This window comes from Oncorhynchus mykiss, chromosome 3, assembly GCF_013265735.2.
Source record: "Oncorhynchus mykiss isolate Arlee chromosome 3, USDA_OmykA_1.1, whole genome shotgun sequence".
NCBI lineage: Eukaryota > Metazoa > Chordata > Actinopteri > Salmoniformes > Salmonidae > Oncorhynchus > Oncorhynchus mykiss.
Window position 1 is genome coordinate 82,035,576 of NC_048567.1, and position 14,217 is coordinate 82,049,792.

General features: G+C 46.3%; 1 protein-coding gene and 1 pseudogene across 3 annotated transcripts in view; one reads left to right on the forward strand and one right to left on the reverse strand.

The window, feature by feature from the left end:
- Positions 1 to 5,124, reverse strand: part of LOC110510426 (myc box-dependent-interacting protein 1-like) — a 46,649-nt gene extending 41,525 nt beyond the window's left edge. For 2 of the 3 annotated variants that reach the window (XM_036975331.1, XM_036975330.1), the window contains exons 1-4: positions 4,789 to 5,124; positions 3,143 to 3,223; positions 2,550 to 2,604; positions 2,183 to 2,277 (exon numbers count right to left, since the gene is read on the reverse strand). In XM_036975331.1, the coding sequence (XP_036831226.1) occupies positions 2,183 to 2,277; positions 2,550 to 2,604; positions 3,143 to 3,223; positions 4,789 to 4,875 (318 nt within the window). In that variant the 5' untranslated portion in view covers positions 4,876 to 5,124. Of the gene's footprint in view, positions 1 to 2,182; positions 2,278 to 2,549; positions 2,605 to 3,142; positions 3,224 to 4,788 lie in introns of those variants that run through there. The other variant, XM_036975332.1, reaches the window with a different exon arrangement.
- Positions 5,125 to 6,049: 925 nt separating this feature from the next.
- The window catches only part of LOC110504928, a 50,814-nt pseudogene continuing 42,646 nt past the window's right edge, over positions 6,050 to 14,217 (forward strand).

A 14,217-nucleotide genomic window follows, 5' to 3' on the forward strand; every position in this document is an offset into this window, starting at 1 on the left:
AGTACAGCTCTATGCTCTAATACCAACCTGTCCTAACACACTAGTACAGCTCTATGCTCTAATACCAACCTGTCCTAACACACTAGTACAGCTCTATGCTCTAATACCAACCTGCCCTAACACACTAGTACAGCTCTATGCTCTAATACCAACCTGTCCTAACACACTAGTACAGCTCTATGCTCTAATACCAACCTGTCCTAACACACTAGTACAGCTCTATGCTCTAATAACAACCTGTCCTAACACACTAGTACAGCTCTATGCTCTAATACCAACCTGTCCTAACACACTAGTACAGCTCTATGCTCTAATACCAACCTGTCCTAACACACTAGTACAAATCTATGCTCTAATACCAACCTGTCCTAACACACTAGTACAGCTCTATGCTCTAATACCAACCTGTCCTAACACACTAGTACAGCTCTATGCTCTAATACCAACCTGTCCTAACACACTAGTACAGCTCTATGCTCTAATACCAACATGTCCTAACACACTAGTACAGCTCTATGCTCTAATACCAACCTGTCCTAACACACTAGTACAGCTCTATGCTCTAATACCAACCTGTCCTAACACACTAGTACAGCTCTATGCTCTAATACCAACCTGTCCTAACACACTAGTACAGCTCTATGCTCTAATACCAACCTGGCCTAACACACTAGTACAGCTCTATGCTCTAATACCAACCTGCCCTAACACACTAGTACAGCTCTATGCTCTAATACCAACCTGTCCTAACACACTAGTACAGCTCTATGCTCTAATACCAACCTGTCCTAACACACTAGTACAGCTCTATGCTCTAATAACAACCTGTCCTAACACACTTATACACATGCTCCTACTTCTGACACAAGGGAGAGTGATGGTGAGAATGACAGTGAGTGAGAGATAGAGAGTGAGAGAGACAGGTAGAAAAACAGGGAGAGAGAGTGACAGAGACAGCGAGAGAGAGAGTGAGAGTGTGAGCGAGAGTGAGCGAGAGAGAGTAAGAGAGACAGGGACAGAGAGAGTGAGCTAGAGTGAGAGAGATATGGAGAGAGAAGGAAAGATTGAGGGCTGAGAAACTGTGACAGAGGAAGAGACAGGGAGGGACTGACAGAGGAGAGACTGACAGAGGAGACTGACAGATGAGACTGACAGAGGAGAGACTGACAGAGGAGAGACTGACAGAGGAAACTGACAGAGGAAACTGACAGAGGAGAGACTGACAGAGGAGAGACTGACAGAGGAAACTGACAGAGGAAACTGACAGAGGCAACTGACAGAGGAGAGTCTGACAGAGGAGAGACTGACAGAGGAGAGTCTGACAAAGGAGACTGACAGAGGAGAGACTGACAGAGGAAACTGACAGAGGAGAGACTGACAGAGGAAGAGACAGGGAGGGATTTACAGAGGAGAGACTGACAGAGGAGAGAGACAGGGAGGGACTGACAGAGGAGAGACTGACAGAGGAGAGACTGACAGAGGAGAGTCTGACAGAGAAGAGACTGACAGAGGAGAGACTGACAGAGGAGAGTCTGACAGAGGAGAGTCTGACAGAGGAGAGACTGACAAAGGAGACTGACAGAGGAGAGACTGACAGAGGAAGAGACAGGGAGGGATTTACAGAGGAGAGACTGACAGAGGAGAGAGACAGGGAGGGACTGACAGAGGAGAGACTGACAGAGGAGAGACTGACAGAGGAGAGTCTGACAGAGAAGAGACTGACAGAGGAGAGACTGACAGAGGAGAGTCTGACAGAGAAGAGACTGACAGAGGAAGAGACAGGGAGGGACTTACAGAGGAGAGACTGACAGAGGAGAGACTGACAGAGGAGAGACTGACAGAGGAGAGTCTGACAGAGGAGAGACTGACAGAGGAGACTGACAGAGGAGAGACTGACAGAGGAGAGACTGACAGAGGAAGAGGCAGGAAGAGGCAGGAAGAGACTGGCAGAGGAGAGACTGACAAAGGAGAGACTGACAGAGAGAGACTGACAGAGGAGAGACTGACAGAGGAGAGACTGACAGAGGAAGAGGCAGGGAGAGACTGTCAGAGGAGAGTCTGACAGAGGAGAGTGACAGAGGAAGAGACAGGGAGGGACTGACAGAGGAGAGAGAAGAGGGACAGAGGGAACATAAGGAAGTTAATCTGACTTTTTGTAGCATAAATAAAGATGACCTCTGACCTCGACGATGGAGTCCACATCCTCTTTGCCGTACCACTCCGGCTCGTACATGTCAGACAGACACTCCTTAAGGTTCTTGGAGGATTCGTGCATCGCTGTCGACAGACAGAGAGACAGACACACTTGCCAGTGAAGAGCCAGTGCTGTGCAGTGATCGTAGTGAGGAACACACCATAGTTCTACACCGATTATCGGTATCTGGGTTGTGTCAATTAAGGACCACAAAGGAAAAACACTTTAATGAATAGGTTTTGGAAATGACAAATGAAAGTAGTGTTTGTTATTGAACAAGTCCAAGTAGTCCCTCCTTGTTTCAGTTTTAGGACTGAAGTCTTATTGAAGGTGTATGCAGACATCACAGTCTTACTTTGTACTGCCGCCAGGTAGACCCTCAGGTCTTTCTGCAGTTTGGAGCCCTCTGTCTGAAAACAGAACACACCTGATGTCACACACGGTACAGCTCTGGTGGGTGAGACAAGGTAAGACTGTGGATTTGAATTAGAGACGGAGAAGGAATGGAGGCTGCTACTGTATGGGGATCGGTTGTTTTTTTTACAATATGTCAACGGTTGTTTCAGTCCAGGACTGGAGTCTTAATGGGTATGTAAACATCACAGAAAGAAAATCCAACTTTGTTTTGCAGCATCTCCCTTCCTTTCATCCCCCTTCCTCTCATCACCCTTCCTCTCATCCCCCACCTCCCATCCACCCCACCTCCGAACCAGTCATTACCTCCCATCCCCCCCACCTCCCATCCACCCCCAGGTAGGTGGATGCGATTTAAAAGCATTGGGCCAGTAACTGAAAAAAATCGCTGGTTTGAAACATCGAGCTGATGTCGATGTCTCCATGAGCAAGGCACTTAAACCCTAATCGCTCCAGTACGTCGCTCTGGGAAAAAAAACAGCATCTTCTAAATGACTAACATGTAAAATGGTTCGGTCCGTACAAGATTCTTACATATTGTTTGTTGAAGTTGATAACTCCCTCCTCAAATGCAACATCTCTGGTCTCATCCGCTTTCCCCAGTTTCTGCATAACCTGGAAGATATTTAAAGACGTTGAACAAGACAAGACGTTGAACATTCATCTTCATCCTGGCCCGTGGTAGATACAGCAGAGGAAACACTGTCTCTCCTTCATACAGCATGTCTACGTGTCACTAAGACAATCACAGTGTCATGTACAGTGAAGGAGACACACTGGATACACTTCTATAACAATGTTGATGAACACAGCAGAGTATCCATGTTATACTCTATCTACTAATGAACACAGCAGAGTATCCATGTTATACTGTATCTACTGATGAATATAACAGAACCATGTTATACTGTATCTACTGATGAACATAGCAGAGTATCCATGTTATACTGTATAATATTCATGTTCGTAGTGATGGGACGATGGGGGTGATACTGTACAGTGCTATCGGCCATTGATATTGCATCTCGTCTATCCATCCCTCACCTCCCATCCCCCCCCCCCCCCACACCTCCCATCCAGTCATTCCCTCCCATCCCCCCCACCTCCCATCCACCCCCACCTCCCAACCAGTCATTCCCTCACATCCATCCCCCACCTCCCATCCACCCCCCCCCCACCTCCCATCCAGTCATTCCCTCCCATCCCCCCCACCTCCCATATCCACCCCCCACCTCCCAACCAGACATTCCCTCCCATCTCCTACTGTCCAATAGGGATACAGAACCACTAACACCATCAGGTCATATAGCATTTGAATTACAGCTATATTAACGTTGAACTATATCAAATCTAACCCGAAAACTGCTATTAGGTTATGGATGCTACATGGAATGTAGTGGATATTGTAATTGAATAGACACTGCATTATAGCAGGCCAGATAGAGATTTTAATTTCATTTGCAGAACATCCAATTGCTTCAGCTATTCTAGTAATAGAATTATTTACATTGTTCAATTTGGTACACACACCAGCATGTGGCCTATAGGCCTACTGTAAAAGGATATGTATAAGAAAATAACGGATGGATTGAACAACGTTCTGTTTAGTATGAGGATGCAGTGACTTAACCAATGGATTGGACTGTACTTTTCTAGCCAATCATTTTGAAAAAACGTTTGCCTAAAAACCGGAAATCAAATGACCCTGCATCGTTAAGACAGTGGATGAATCAACTGATCCTCCATCGTTAAGACAGTGGATGAATCAAATGACCCTCCATCGTTAAGACAGTGGATGAATCAAATACATTACTTTTTAAATATTATTAAAAAAAACACATGGGCTACAGAGAGAATCTGAAGAGCACAATTTGAGGTAATTTGGCATAGAGTCTTACAAGCACGAGACGTGGAAGCTGTGGGAACACGTGGGTCTGGGCAGGTGTGATGTCATCGATGTTTACGTGTCTGTGTATTATTTCAATGATCTCACAACAACAACTAAATCTACCGCATCCTGTCGACGATAGTGTGTTTTTATAAAGGTTGACGGTCAAGATGTGTCACTGAGTCCTCTCTCCGGTGAAGTGTCATAGCGGGATGGAACCAGATATCATAATCAAAATAACCCAAAAACAAACGGTAAATAACAACAAATTAAACCGTATTATGTTTATTACCTTCTCTTGGGCCCGTGTTAATTTCTTCTGCACGTTACTAGCGAGTTTCCCCGCAGTAACCCCCTTCCCCATACCCATCTCAGCCATTTTGTCTTCCCGATAAGCTCTCGATTCAATGTAATAAAAAATTAACAACTCCTACGGATAAAGAAGAAGAGACATCAACGTCGACAAAAACAAATAGTCACCGCTCGTTATTCTAGGCTGAAGCACCGTCACAACGTTTCGTAACGGGTGTCTGTGGGTACCGAATAGACCAAGCGACGGGTCTCCAGCTTCCGTTAGTGTAGCCTTCCGTTTCGTCAGTCGGTGGATGATAATAACCATTGTATCGGGGTTTCCTCTTAAAGATAAAAGCTGACGAGCCCACTGCACATCCCACTATTTCCTTAGGTCTACTGTTATTTCCCCTTTACGCACTTGGGGGCGACATTGCTTTGGTCAGCTCACCAAATAAAACGGAAAGTCCTGTCGACTAAAAAAGTCCTGTCGACTAAAAAAGTCCTGTCTGGACTAAAGACTTGACTGTAAAAAGTCCTGTATGGACTAAATACTTGACTGTAAAAAGTCCTGTCTGGACTAAAGACTTGACTGTAAAAAGTCCTGTTTGGACTAAAGACTTGACTTTAAAAAGTCCTGTCTGGACTAAAGACTTGACTTTAAAAAGTCCTGTCTGGACTATAGACTTGACTGTAAAAAGTCCTGTCTGGACTAAATACTTGACTTTAAAAAGTCCTGTCTGGACTAAAGACTTGACTGTAAAAAGTCCTGTTTGGACTAAAGACTTGACTTTAAAAAGTCCTGTCTGGACTAAAGACTTGACTTTAAAAAGTCCTGTCTGGACTAAAGACTTGACTTTAAAAAGTCCTGTCTGGACTATAGACTTGACTGTAAAAAGTCCTGTCTGGACTAAATACTTGACTTTAAAAAGTCCTGTCCGGACTAAAGACTTGACTGTAAAAAGTCCTGTCTGGACTAAAGACTTGACTGTAAAAAGTCCTGTCTGGACTAAAGACTTGACGGTAGGTCTACTAACTGTGTGAAGAAGTACAGTATGGAAACAACCAGAGGAAAAGGATGGGCTAGCTAAAGACAAAGGCCGAGGTTAGTGGTCAAACATACGTACTGTATGTAGTTTATTATGTGGGCCGGTCCGGCGCTGTCCATGGTGCTGAATCACTGTCAGTCTACTACAGCCTCGGTACCTCTCCATGGTGCTGAATCACTTTCAGTCGACTACAGCCTCGGTAGCTGTCCATGGTGCTGAATCACTGTCAGTCTACTACAGCCTCGGTAGCTGTCCATGGTGCTGAATCACTGTCAGTCTACATCAGCCTCGGTACCTGTCCATGGTGCTGAACCACTGTCAGTCTACTACAGCCTCGGTAGCTGTCCATGGTGCTGAACCACTGTCAGTCTACTACAGCCTCGGTACCTGTCCATGGTGCTGAATCACTGTCAGTCTACTACAGCCTCGGTACCTGTGGTGGTTCTGAATGGTTAATATTCTGTGTGTGAATGTTGTGGACCACAGATAACACACAGGGGAACGGTTTTCCCTAGATGTTTCTTCTAAATGTAAAGCATGTACATTACAAGCATTAAAAGGCTTTTTAACGCAGCATGATCCTTTCAGATGATCTGATCTAATTATGTATTTGTACTGTATTCTATTTTCTCATATTTATTTAATTTCTCCGACAGTAAATAAAGCCAAGAACAGAACATGACTTCGCCACGTCTCGAGTAGCGCACTTTCCACCCATTGATATTCTCTCCTGTGCTGTAGCCTACAACCCCGTGTTCCTGCGCATAATGGTCTCATCCAAGGCAAACTGGAGCTACGAGATGCCAGCAGAGGAGGCTTATTAGAAACAAAGAAACCACCGCGTCGGATTGGGGGAAGAACAAGAGACAAGACATCTCAAACCAAGAGATGGACACCAATTTATGACAACAGTTTTAATTAAAAACAGGCTTGATTTGATATTTTTAACCATAGGTGGCACATTGTTTAGATTGAATATTACAGAGGCTGGAGCTTTGAGAAGTTGTTCTGTAATCCGGATGGATTGGTGGACGGGGGCCAGTGTGCTAGTCTCTGTCAAGCCGTGGTTCTGGGTTCCTCTGTAGCGTTTTGTGCCAGACATTGACTGGGACAGGGTTGACGCACATGACTGTCTTGGATGCAGTGAACTGACACCGCGGAGGATTCAATGGACTATGGCTGGGAATAGTTGATGCTCTATATGTTGGGTCAGTAAGGAGGTGAGTGAAGCAGGTGCAACTTTCATTGTTCTTCAATTATACCGGTTGTTGAATGCATTTTGAACATTACTCTAGCCCGTCTTTCTGATAGAGGAACGCTCGATGACAAGACACGATGGAGACAACTGAAATACAGTAAGATAATAAATTAATTTGTTGGGCAAATGTCACATTATCACGAAAAAAAAACCCAGGTTTTGTAAATGAGCCTTGTTTTTGTCATTCTGTTTGTTTCAATAATGTTCCAACTAACGGTTGTTAGCAACATGTCTCTACACATTTAATTGTCTCCATATCTATTGTTCTAATATCCCCACCAAACACAATTATTATCGCTGTGGTTATTTATAAACGTTGGTATTTTATTAGATATTAGGGTGTATAATTACCCGCCACAGCATGTAATCGATTCCACGCGTGCCCGCTGCGTTGCCCGGCGAACACTTGGCGGAAAGTCACGTGTGTGATTTGAGGACCGGGTCCATCACAATCTGTTTTGACAGTTGAGCAGATTGTCCATCTATAATATAAATAATAACCTATATCTGGCAGAAACGTAGCAGACGGCTTTTAATGGCTTAAAAAAAATATATATATATAACGTTTTGTTTTTGCATCAGCCTATATAAATAAAATTAAAATCAATTAGGTAGGCCTATGCATTCAGTATAGTTGTTTACGTGTTTCAGTCTTTGCCTATGTGAGTGTGTGTGTGTGTGTATATGTGTGTGTGTGTGTGTATATGTGTGTGTGTGTGTGTGTGTGTATGTGTGTGTGTGTGTGTGTGTGTGTGTGTGTGTGTGTGTATGTGTGTGTATGTGTGTGTGTATGTGTGTGTGTGTGTGTGTGTGTGTGTGTGTGTGTATGTGTGTGTGTATGTGTGTGTATGTGTGTGTGTATGTGTGTGTGTGTGTGTGTGTGTGTGTGTGTGTGTGTGTGTGTGTGTACATACGTGTGTGCATATGATGACTTTGGTTATGACTAGGGTCATTCGGGGTGTATGAGGTGAGATGTAGGCTCAGAGCTGGTAGTCTGAGGTTGGGGCAGTTTAGTTCAAGTTGACAATCATGGAAAACAACACACCTGCTGCACTGACACTTGCTTTGGTAACCAGCCGACGGATGAGTCTGGAGGAATGTAACCAACCGACGGATGAGTCTGGAGGAATGTAACCAGCCGACGGATGAGTCTGGAGGAATGTAACCAGCCGACGGATGAGTCTGGAGGAATGTAACCAGCCGACGGATGAGTCTGGAGGAATGTAACCAGCCGACGGATGAGTCTGGAGGAATGTAACCAGCCGACGGATGAGTCTGGAGGAATGTAACCAGCCGACGGATGAGTCTGGAGGAATGTAACCAGCTGACGGATGAGTCTGGAGGAATGTAACCAGCCGACGGATGAGTCTGGAGGAATGTAACCAGCCGACGGATGAGTCTGGAGGAATGTAGCCAGCCGACGGATGAGTCTGGAGGAATGTAGCCAGCCGACGGATGAGCCTGGAGGAATGTAACCTATCGGTGCAAAGGCCCTGAGAGCTTTGTGTGTATGAGTCTCTTGTAAAGGAGGAGGTGTTTTTCACTGCTGTATTTGGCAGTGTCTTGGGCTCTGTTTGGCAGTGTCTTGGGCTGTGGTTGGCAGTGTCTTGGGCTCTGGTTGGCAGTGTCTTGGGCTCTGGTTGGCAGTGTCTTGGGCTATGGTTGTCAGTGTCTAAGGCTGTGGTTGGCAGTGTCTCGGGCTGTGGTTGGCAGTGTCTTGGGCTGTAGTTGGCAATGTCTTGGGCTCTGGTTGGCAGTGTCTTGGGCCATGGTTGGCAGTGTCTTAGGCTGTGGTTGGCAGTCTCTTGGGCTGTTGTTGGCAGTGTCTCGGGCTGTGGTTGGCAGTGTCTCGGGCTGTGGTTGGCAGTGTCTCGGGCTGTGGTTGGCAGTGTCTCGGGCTGTAGTTGGCAGTGTCTTGGGCTCTGGTTGGCAGTGTCTTGGGCTCTGGTTGGCAGTGTCTTGGGCTGTGGTTGGCAGTGTCTTGGGCTGTAGTTGGCAGTGTCTTGGGCTGTGTTTGGCAGTGTCTTGGGCTGTGGTTGGCAGTGTCTTGGGCTGTGGTGGCAGTGTCTTGAGCTGTGGTTGGCAGTGTCTCGGGCTGTGGTTGGCAGTGTCTCGGGCTGTGGTTGGCAGTGTCTTGGGCTGTGGTTGGCAGTGTCTTGGGCTGTGGTTGGCAGTGTCTTGGGCTGTAGTTGGCAGTGTCTAGGGCTGTGGTTGGCAGTGTCTTGGGCTATGGTTGGCAGTGTCTTAGGCTGTGGTTGGCAGTGTCTCGGGCTGTGGTTGGCAGTGTCTTGGGCTGTAGTTGGCAATGTCTTGGGCTCTGGTTGGCAGTGTCTTGGGCTGTGGTTGGCAGTGTCTTGGGCTGTGGTTGGCAGTGTCTTGGGCTGTGGTTGGCAGTGTCTTGGGCTGTGGTTGGCAGTGTCTTGGGCTGTGGTTGGCAGTGTCTTGGGCTGTGGCTGGCAGTGTCTTGGGCTGTGGTTGGCAGTGTCTTGGGCAGTGGTTGGCAGTGTCTTGGGCTGTGGTTGGCAGTGTCTTGGGCTGTGGTTGGCAGTGTCTTGGGCTGTGGTTGGCAGTGTCTTGGGCTGTGGTTGGCAGTGTCTCGGGCTGTGGTTGGCAGTGTCTCGGGCTGTGGTTGGCAGTGTCTTGGGCTGTGGTTGGCAGTGTCTTGGGCTGTGGTTGGCAGTGTCTCGGGCTGTGTTTGGCAGTGTCTTGGGCTGTGGTTGGCAGTGTCTTGGGCTGTGGTTGGCAGTGTCTTGGGCTGTGGTTGGCAGTGTCTTGGGCTGTGGTTGGCAGTGTCTTGGGCTGTGGCTGGCAGTGTCTTGGGCTGTGGTTGGCAGTGTCTTGGGCAGTGGTTGGCAGTGTCTTGGGCTGTGGTTGGCAGTGTCTTGGGCTGTGGTTGGCAGTGTCTTGGGCTGTGGTTGGCAGTGTCTTGGGCTGTGGTTGGCAGTGTCTCGGGCTGTGGTTGGCAGTGTCTCGGGCTGTGGTTGGCAGTGTCTTGGGCTGTGGTTGGCAGTGTCTTGGGCTGTGGTTGGCAGTGTCTCGGGCTGTGGTTGGCAGTGTCTTGGGCTGTGGTTGGCAGTGTCTTGGGCTGTGGTTGGCAGTGTCTTGGGCTGTGGTTGGCAGTGTCTTGGGCAGTGGTTGTTACAGCCAACAACATACAGTATAATGCTACCCTTTGTTATATACTGTATGTGGGTTGAGGCTCCTGTGTTAATTGAACTTTTTTTTTCTCGTGAAAGAGCTCTTTAAACAATTGACAGTTTAAATATCCGCTAGTTTGAAGATAAAAAAAAAAATGTCCCCGGTGTATTGAAGTCAGAACACGTGCATTTCTATCATTGCTTTAGACACAGCTTTAGGGATAGTGAGTGACGGATGGTCAGGATGAGGAAGGGAATGTATTGGGAATGTAATATGGGGTGCTGCATAGCGTTAAATGTTGTGAAATGGGGGCATTGTGTTTTATGAAGGCAGTTATGTAATAATGGAAGGACAAAAGAACCCAGGCAGCAACAGCACTTCTCCTGGGGGGGGGGGGGGGGGGGGGGGGGCTCACAATCTAATGTGTCACGCTGCAACAGGCCAAATGTTTTGATAGGCTAATACATTATCAGAGGACAGAGAGAGAGGGTGAGAGAGTGAGGGGGGGGGGGTAATGGAGGTGGGAGTGAGGGAGAGAGAGTGAATGAGAGAGAGAGGGTGAGAGAGTGAGGGGGGGGGTTGGTAAAGGAGGTGGGAGTGAGGGAGAGAGAGTGAATGAGAGAGAGAGGGTGAGAGAGTGAAGGGGTAAGGGAGATGAAAGAGAGAGGGGGTGAGGGAGAGAGGGAGGGAGAGAGAAAGGGTGAGACAGGGAGGGAGGTAAGGGAGATGAAAGAGAGGGGTGAGTGAGAGTGAGAGGGGTGAGGGAGAGAGAGCAGGGGGGTGAGGGAGAGAGAGGGTGAGGGAGATAAGAGAGAAGGAGAGGGATAGAGAGTGGAGGTGATGGCCTGAGTAAAAGGGTGTGGGAGTGAGAGAAAATGAGACTGTGAGAGAGAGAGTGATGGGATAGAGAGAGAGGGGGGTGGGTGGGCGGGTGGAGGGACTGTGAGAGAGCGAGAGAGCAAGAGGGAGGCTGTGAGAAAGGATGGCAGAGAGAGAAAGTCGATTCTAACCTTATTAATCCACTTCACTGCTGTCCTTCCCAACAGCTACAGATTCACCAGCAGATGCTGTATAGACACCAGCTACAGCTACACCATAACAAAGCCATGCAGATGGCAGTCTTTATCCAGGGAGCTGCTGCTACACAGCCAACGGAGGAGACAGGGTCTCTTTTTAGATTGAGGGTGTGGTTTTATACACACTATAATACATGTTTTACTTGACAGATACCTTTGAAGACACTCAAGGACACCATGTTGTTGTTTGTTCTAGAACATCATGTAGAGAGAGGGTCATGTTCTAGAACATCATGTAGAGAGAGGGTCATGTTCTAGAACATCATGTAGAGAGAGGGTCATGTTCTAGAACATAATGTAGAGAGAGGGTCATGTTCTAGAACATCATAAGGAGAGGGGATCATGTTCTAGAACATAATGTAGAGAGAGGGTCATGTTCTAGAACATCATGTAGAGAGAGGGTCATGTTCTAGAACATCATGTAGAGAGAGGGTCATGTTCTAGAACATCATGTAGAGAGAGGGTCATGTTCTAGAACATCATAAGGAGAGGGGATCATGTTCTAGAACATCATGTAGAGAGAGGGTCATGTTCTAGAACATCATGTAGAGAGAGGGTCATGTTCTAGAACATCATGTAGAGAGAGGGTCATGTTCTAGAACATCATGTGGAGAGAGGGTCATGTTCTAGAACATCATGTAGAGAGAGGGTCATGTTCTACAACATCATGTGGAGAGAGGGTCATGTTCTAGAACATCATGTAGAGAGAGGGTCATGTTCTACAACATCATGTAGAGAGAGGGTCATGTTCTAGAACATCATGTAGAGCTGGATGGGAACGTTGTGGTTTGAGTAAGAATGGAATCATAATAGTGTCCCTTAGCCCTAGATAAAGATATACAGTGCCTTGCGAAAGTATTCGGCCCCCTTGAACTTTGCGACCTTTTGCCACATTTCAGGTTTCAAACATAAAGATATAAAACTGTATTTTTTTGTGAAGAATCAACAACAAGTGGGACACAATCATGAAGTGGAACGACATTTATTGGATATTTCAAACTTTTTTAACAAATCAAAAACGGAAAAATTGGGCGTGCAAAATTATTCAGCCCCCTTAAGTGAATACTTTGTAGCGCCAACTTTTGCTGCGATTACAGCTGTAAGTCGCTTGGGGTATGTCTCTATCAGTTTTGCACATCGAGAGACTGACATTTTTTCCCATTCCTCCTTGCAAAACAGCTCAAGCTCAGTGAGGTTGGATGGAGAGCATTTGTGAACAGCAGTTTTCAGTTCTTTCCACAGATTCTCGATTGGATTCAGGTCTGGACTTTGACTTGGCCATTCTAACACCTGGATATGTTTATTTTTTAACCATTCCATTGTAGATTTTGCTTTATGTTTTGGCTCATTGTCTTGTTGGAAGACAAATCTCCATCCCAGTCTCAGGTCTTTTGCAGACTCCATCAGGTTTTCTTCCAGAATGGTCCTGTATTTGGCTCCATCCATCTTCCCATTAATTTTAACCATCTTCCCTGTCCCTGCTGAAGAAAAGCAGGCCCAAACCATGATGCTGCCACCACCATGTTTGACAGTGGGGATGGTGTGTTCAGGGTGATGAGCTGTGTTGCTTTTACGCCAAACATACCGTTTTGCATTGTTGCCAAAAAGTTGTTGCCAATTTTGGTTTCATCTGACCAGAGCACCTTCTTCCACATGTTTGGTGTGTCTCCCAGGTGGCTTGTGGCAAACTTTAAACAACACTTTTTATGGATATCTTTAAGAAATGGCTTTATTCTTGCCACTCTTCCATAAAGGCCAGATTTGTGCAATATACGACTGATTGTTGTCCTATGGACAGAGTCTCCCACCTCAGCTGTAGATCTCTGCAGTTCATCCAGAGTGATCATGGGCCTCTTGGCTGCATCTCTGATCAGTCTTCTCCTTGTATGAGCTGAAAGTTTAGAGGGACGGCCAGGTCTTGGTAGATTTGCAGTGGTCTGATACTCCTTCCATTTCAATATTATCGCTTGCACAGTGCTCCTTGGGATGTTTAAAGCTTGGGAAATCTTTTTGTATCCAAATCCGGCTTTAAACTTCTTCACAACAGTATCTCGGACCTGCCTGGTGTGTTGCTTGTTCTTCATGATGCTCTCTGCGCTTTTGACGGACCTCTGAGACTATCACAGTGCAGGTGCATTTATACGGAGACTTGATTACACACATGTGGATTGTATTTATCATCATTAGTCATTTAGGTCAACATTGGATCATTCAGAGATCCTCACTGAACTTCTGGAGAGAGTTTGCTGCACTGAAAGTAAAGGGGCTGAATAATTTTGCACGCCCAATTTTTCAGTTTTTGATTTGTTAAAAAAGTTTGAAATATCCAATAAATGTCGTTCCACTTCATGATTGTGTCCCACTTGTTGTTGATTCTTCACAAAAAAATACAGTTTTATATCTTTATGTTTGAAGCCTGAAATGTGGCAAAAGGTCGCAAAGTTCAAGGGGGCCGAATACTTTCGCAAGGCACTGTATCTGTCTTTAATGCTCCATTTAGTGTGACAATGATCATATGAGTTGGTTAGACGACTCAAACAGATCTGGGACCAGGCTTTATCTTGCCTCATAAAAATGTCTCGTAAAAATCTCCTGCATCTCTATCTCTGTATCAGAGTCGCTGACAGCTATAGATGGGATTGTGTCCGAAATGGCACCCTATTCCCTACATAGTGCGCTACTTTTTAACAGGGCCATTAGTCACCGACTGTAGTATCTTGATGTCCATGGCCTGGTCCTGGAATGGCTAAACAGTGAGCTGTCCAGGAATCCTCTTTGTGTTTCTGTCACCTCAGTACTAACCTGGGATATACAGGGATCAACTGGAGAGATAGATGGATACCTGTGTCCTGCTGCTCCACAGTGGACTAGGGATATCATAGTGAGAATGGCTGTATGGTTAATACAGT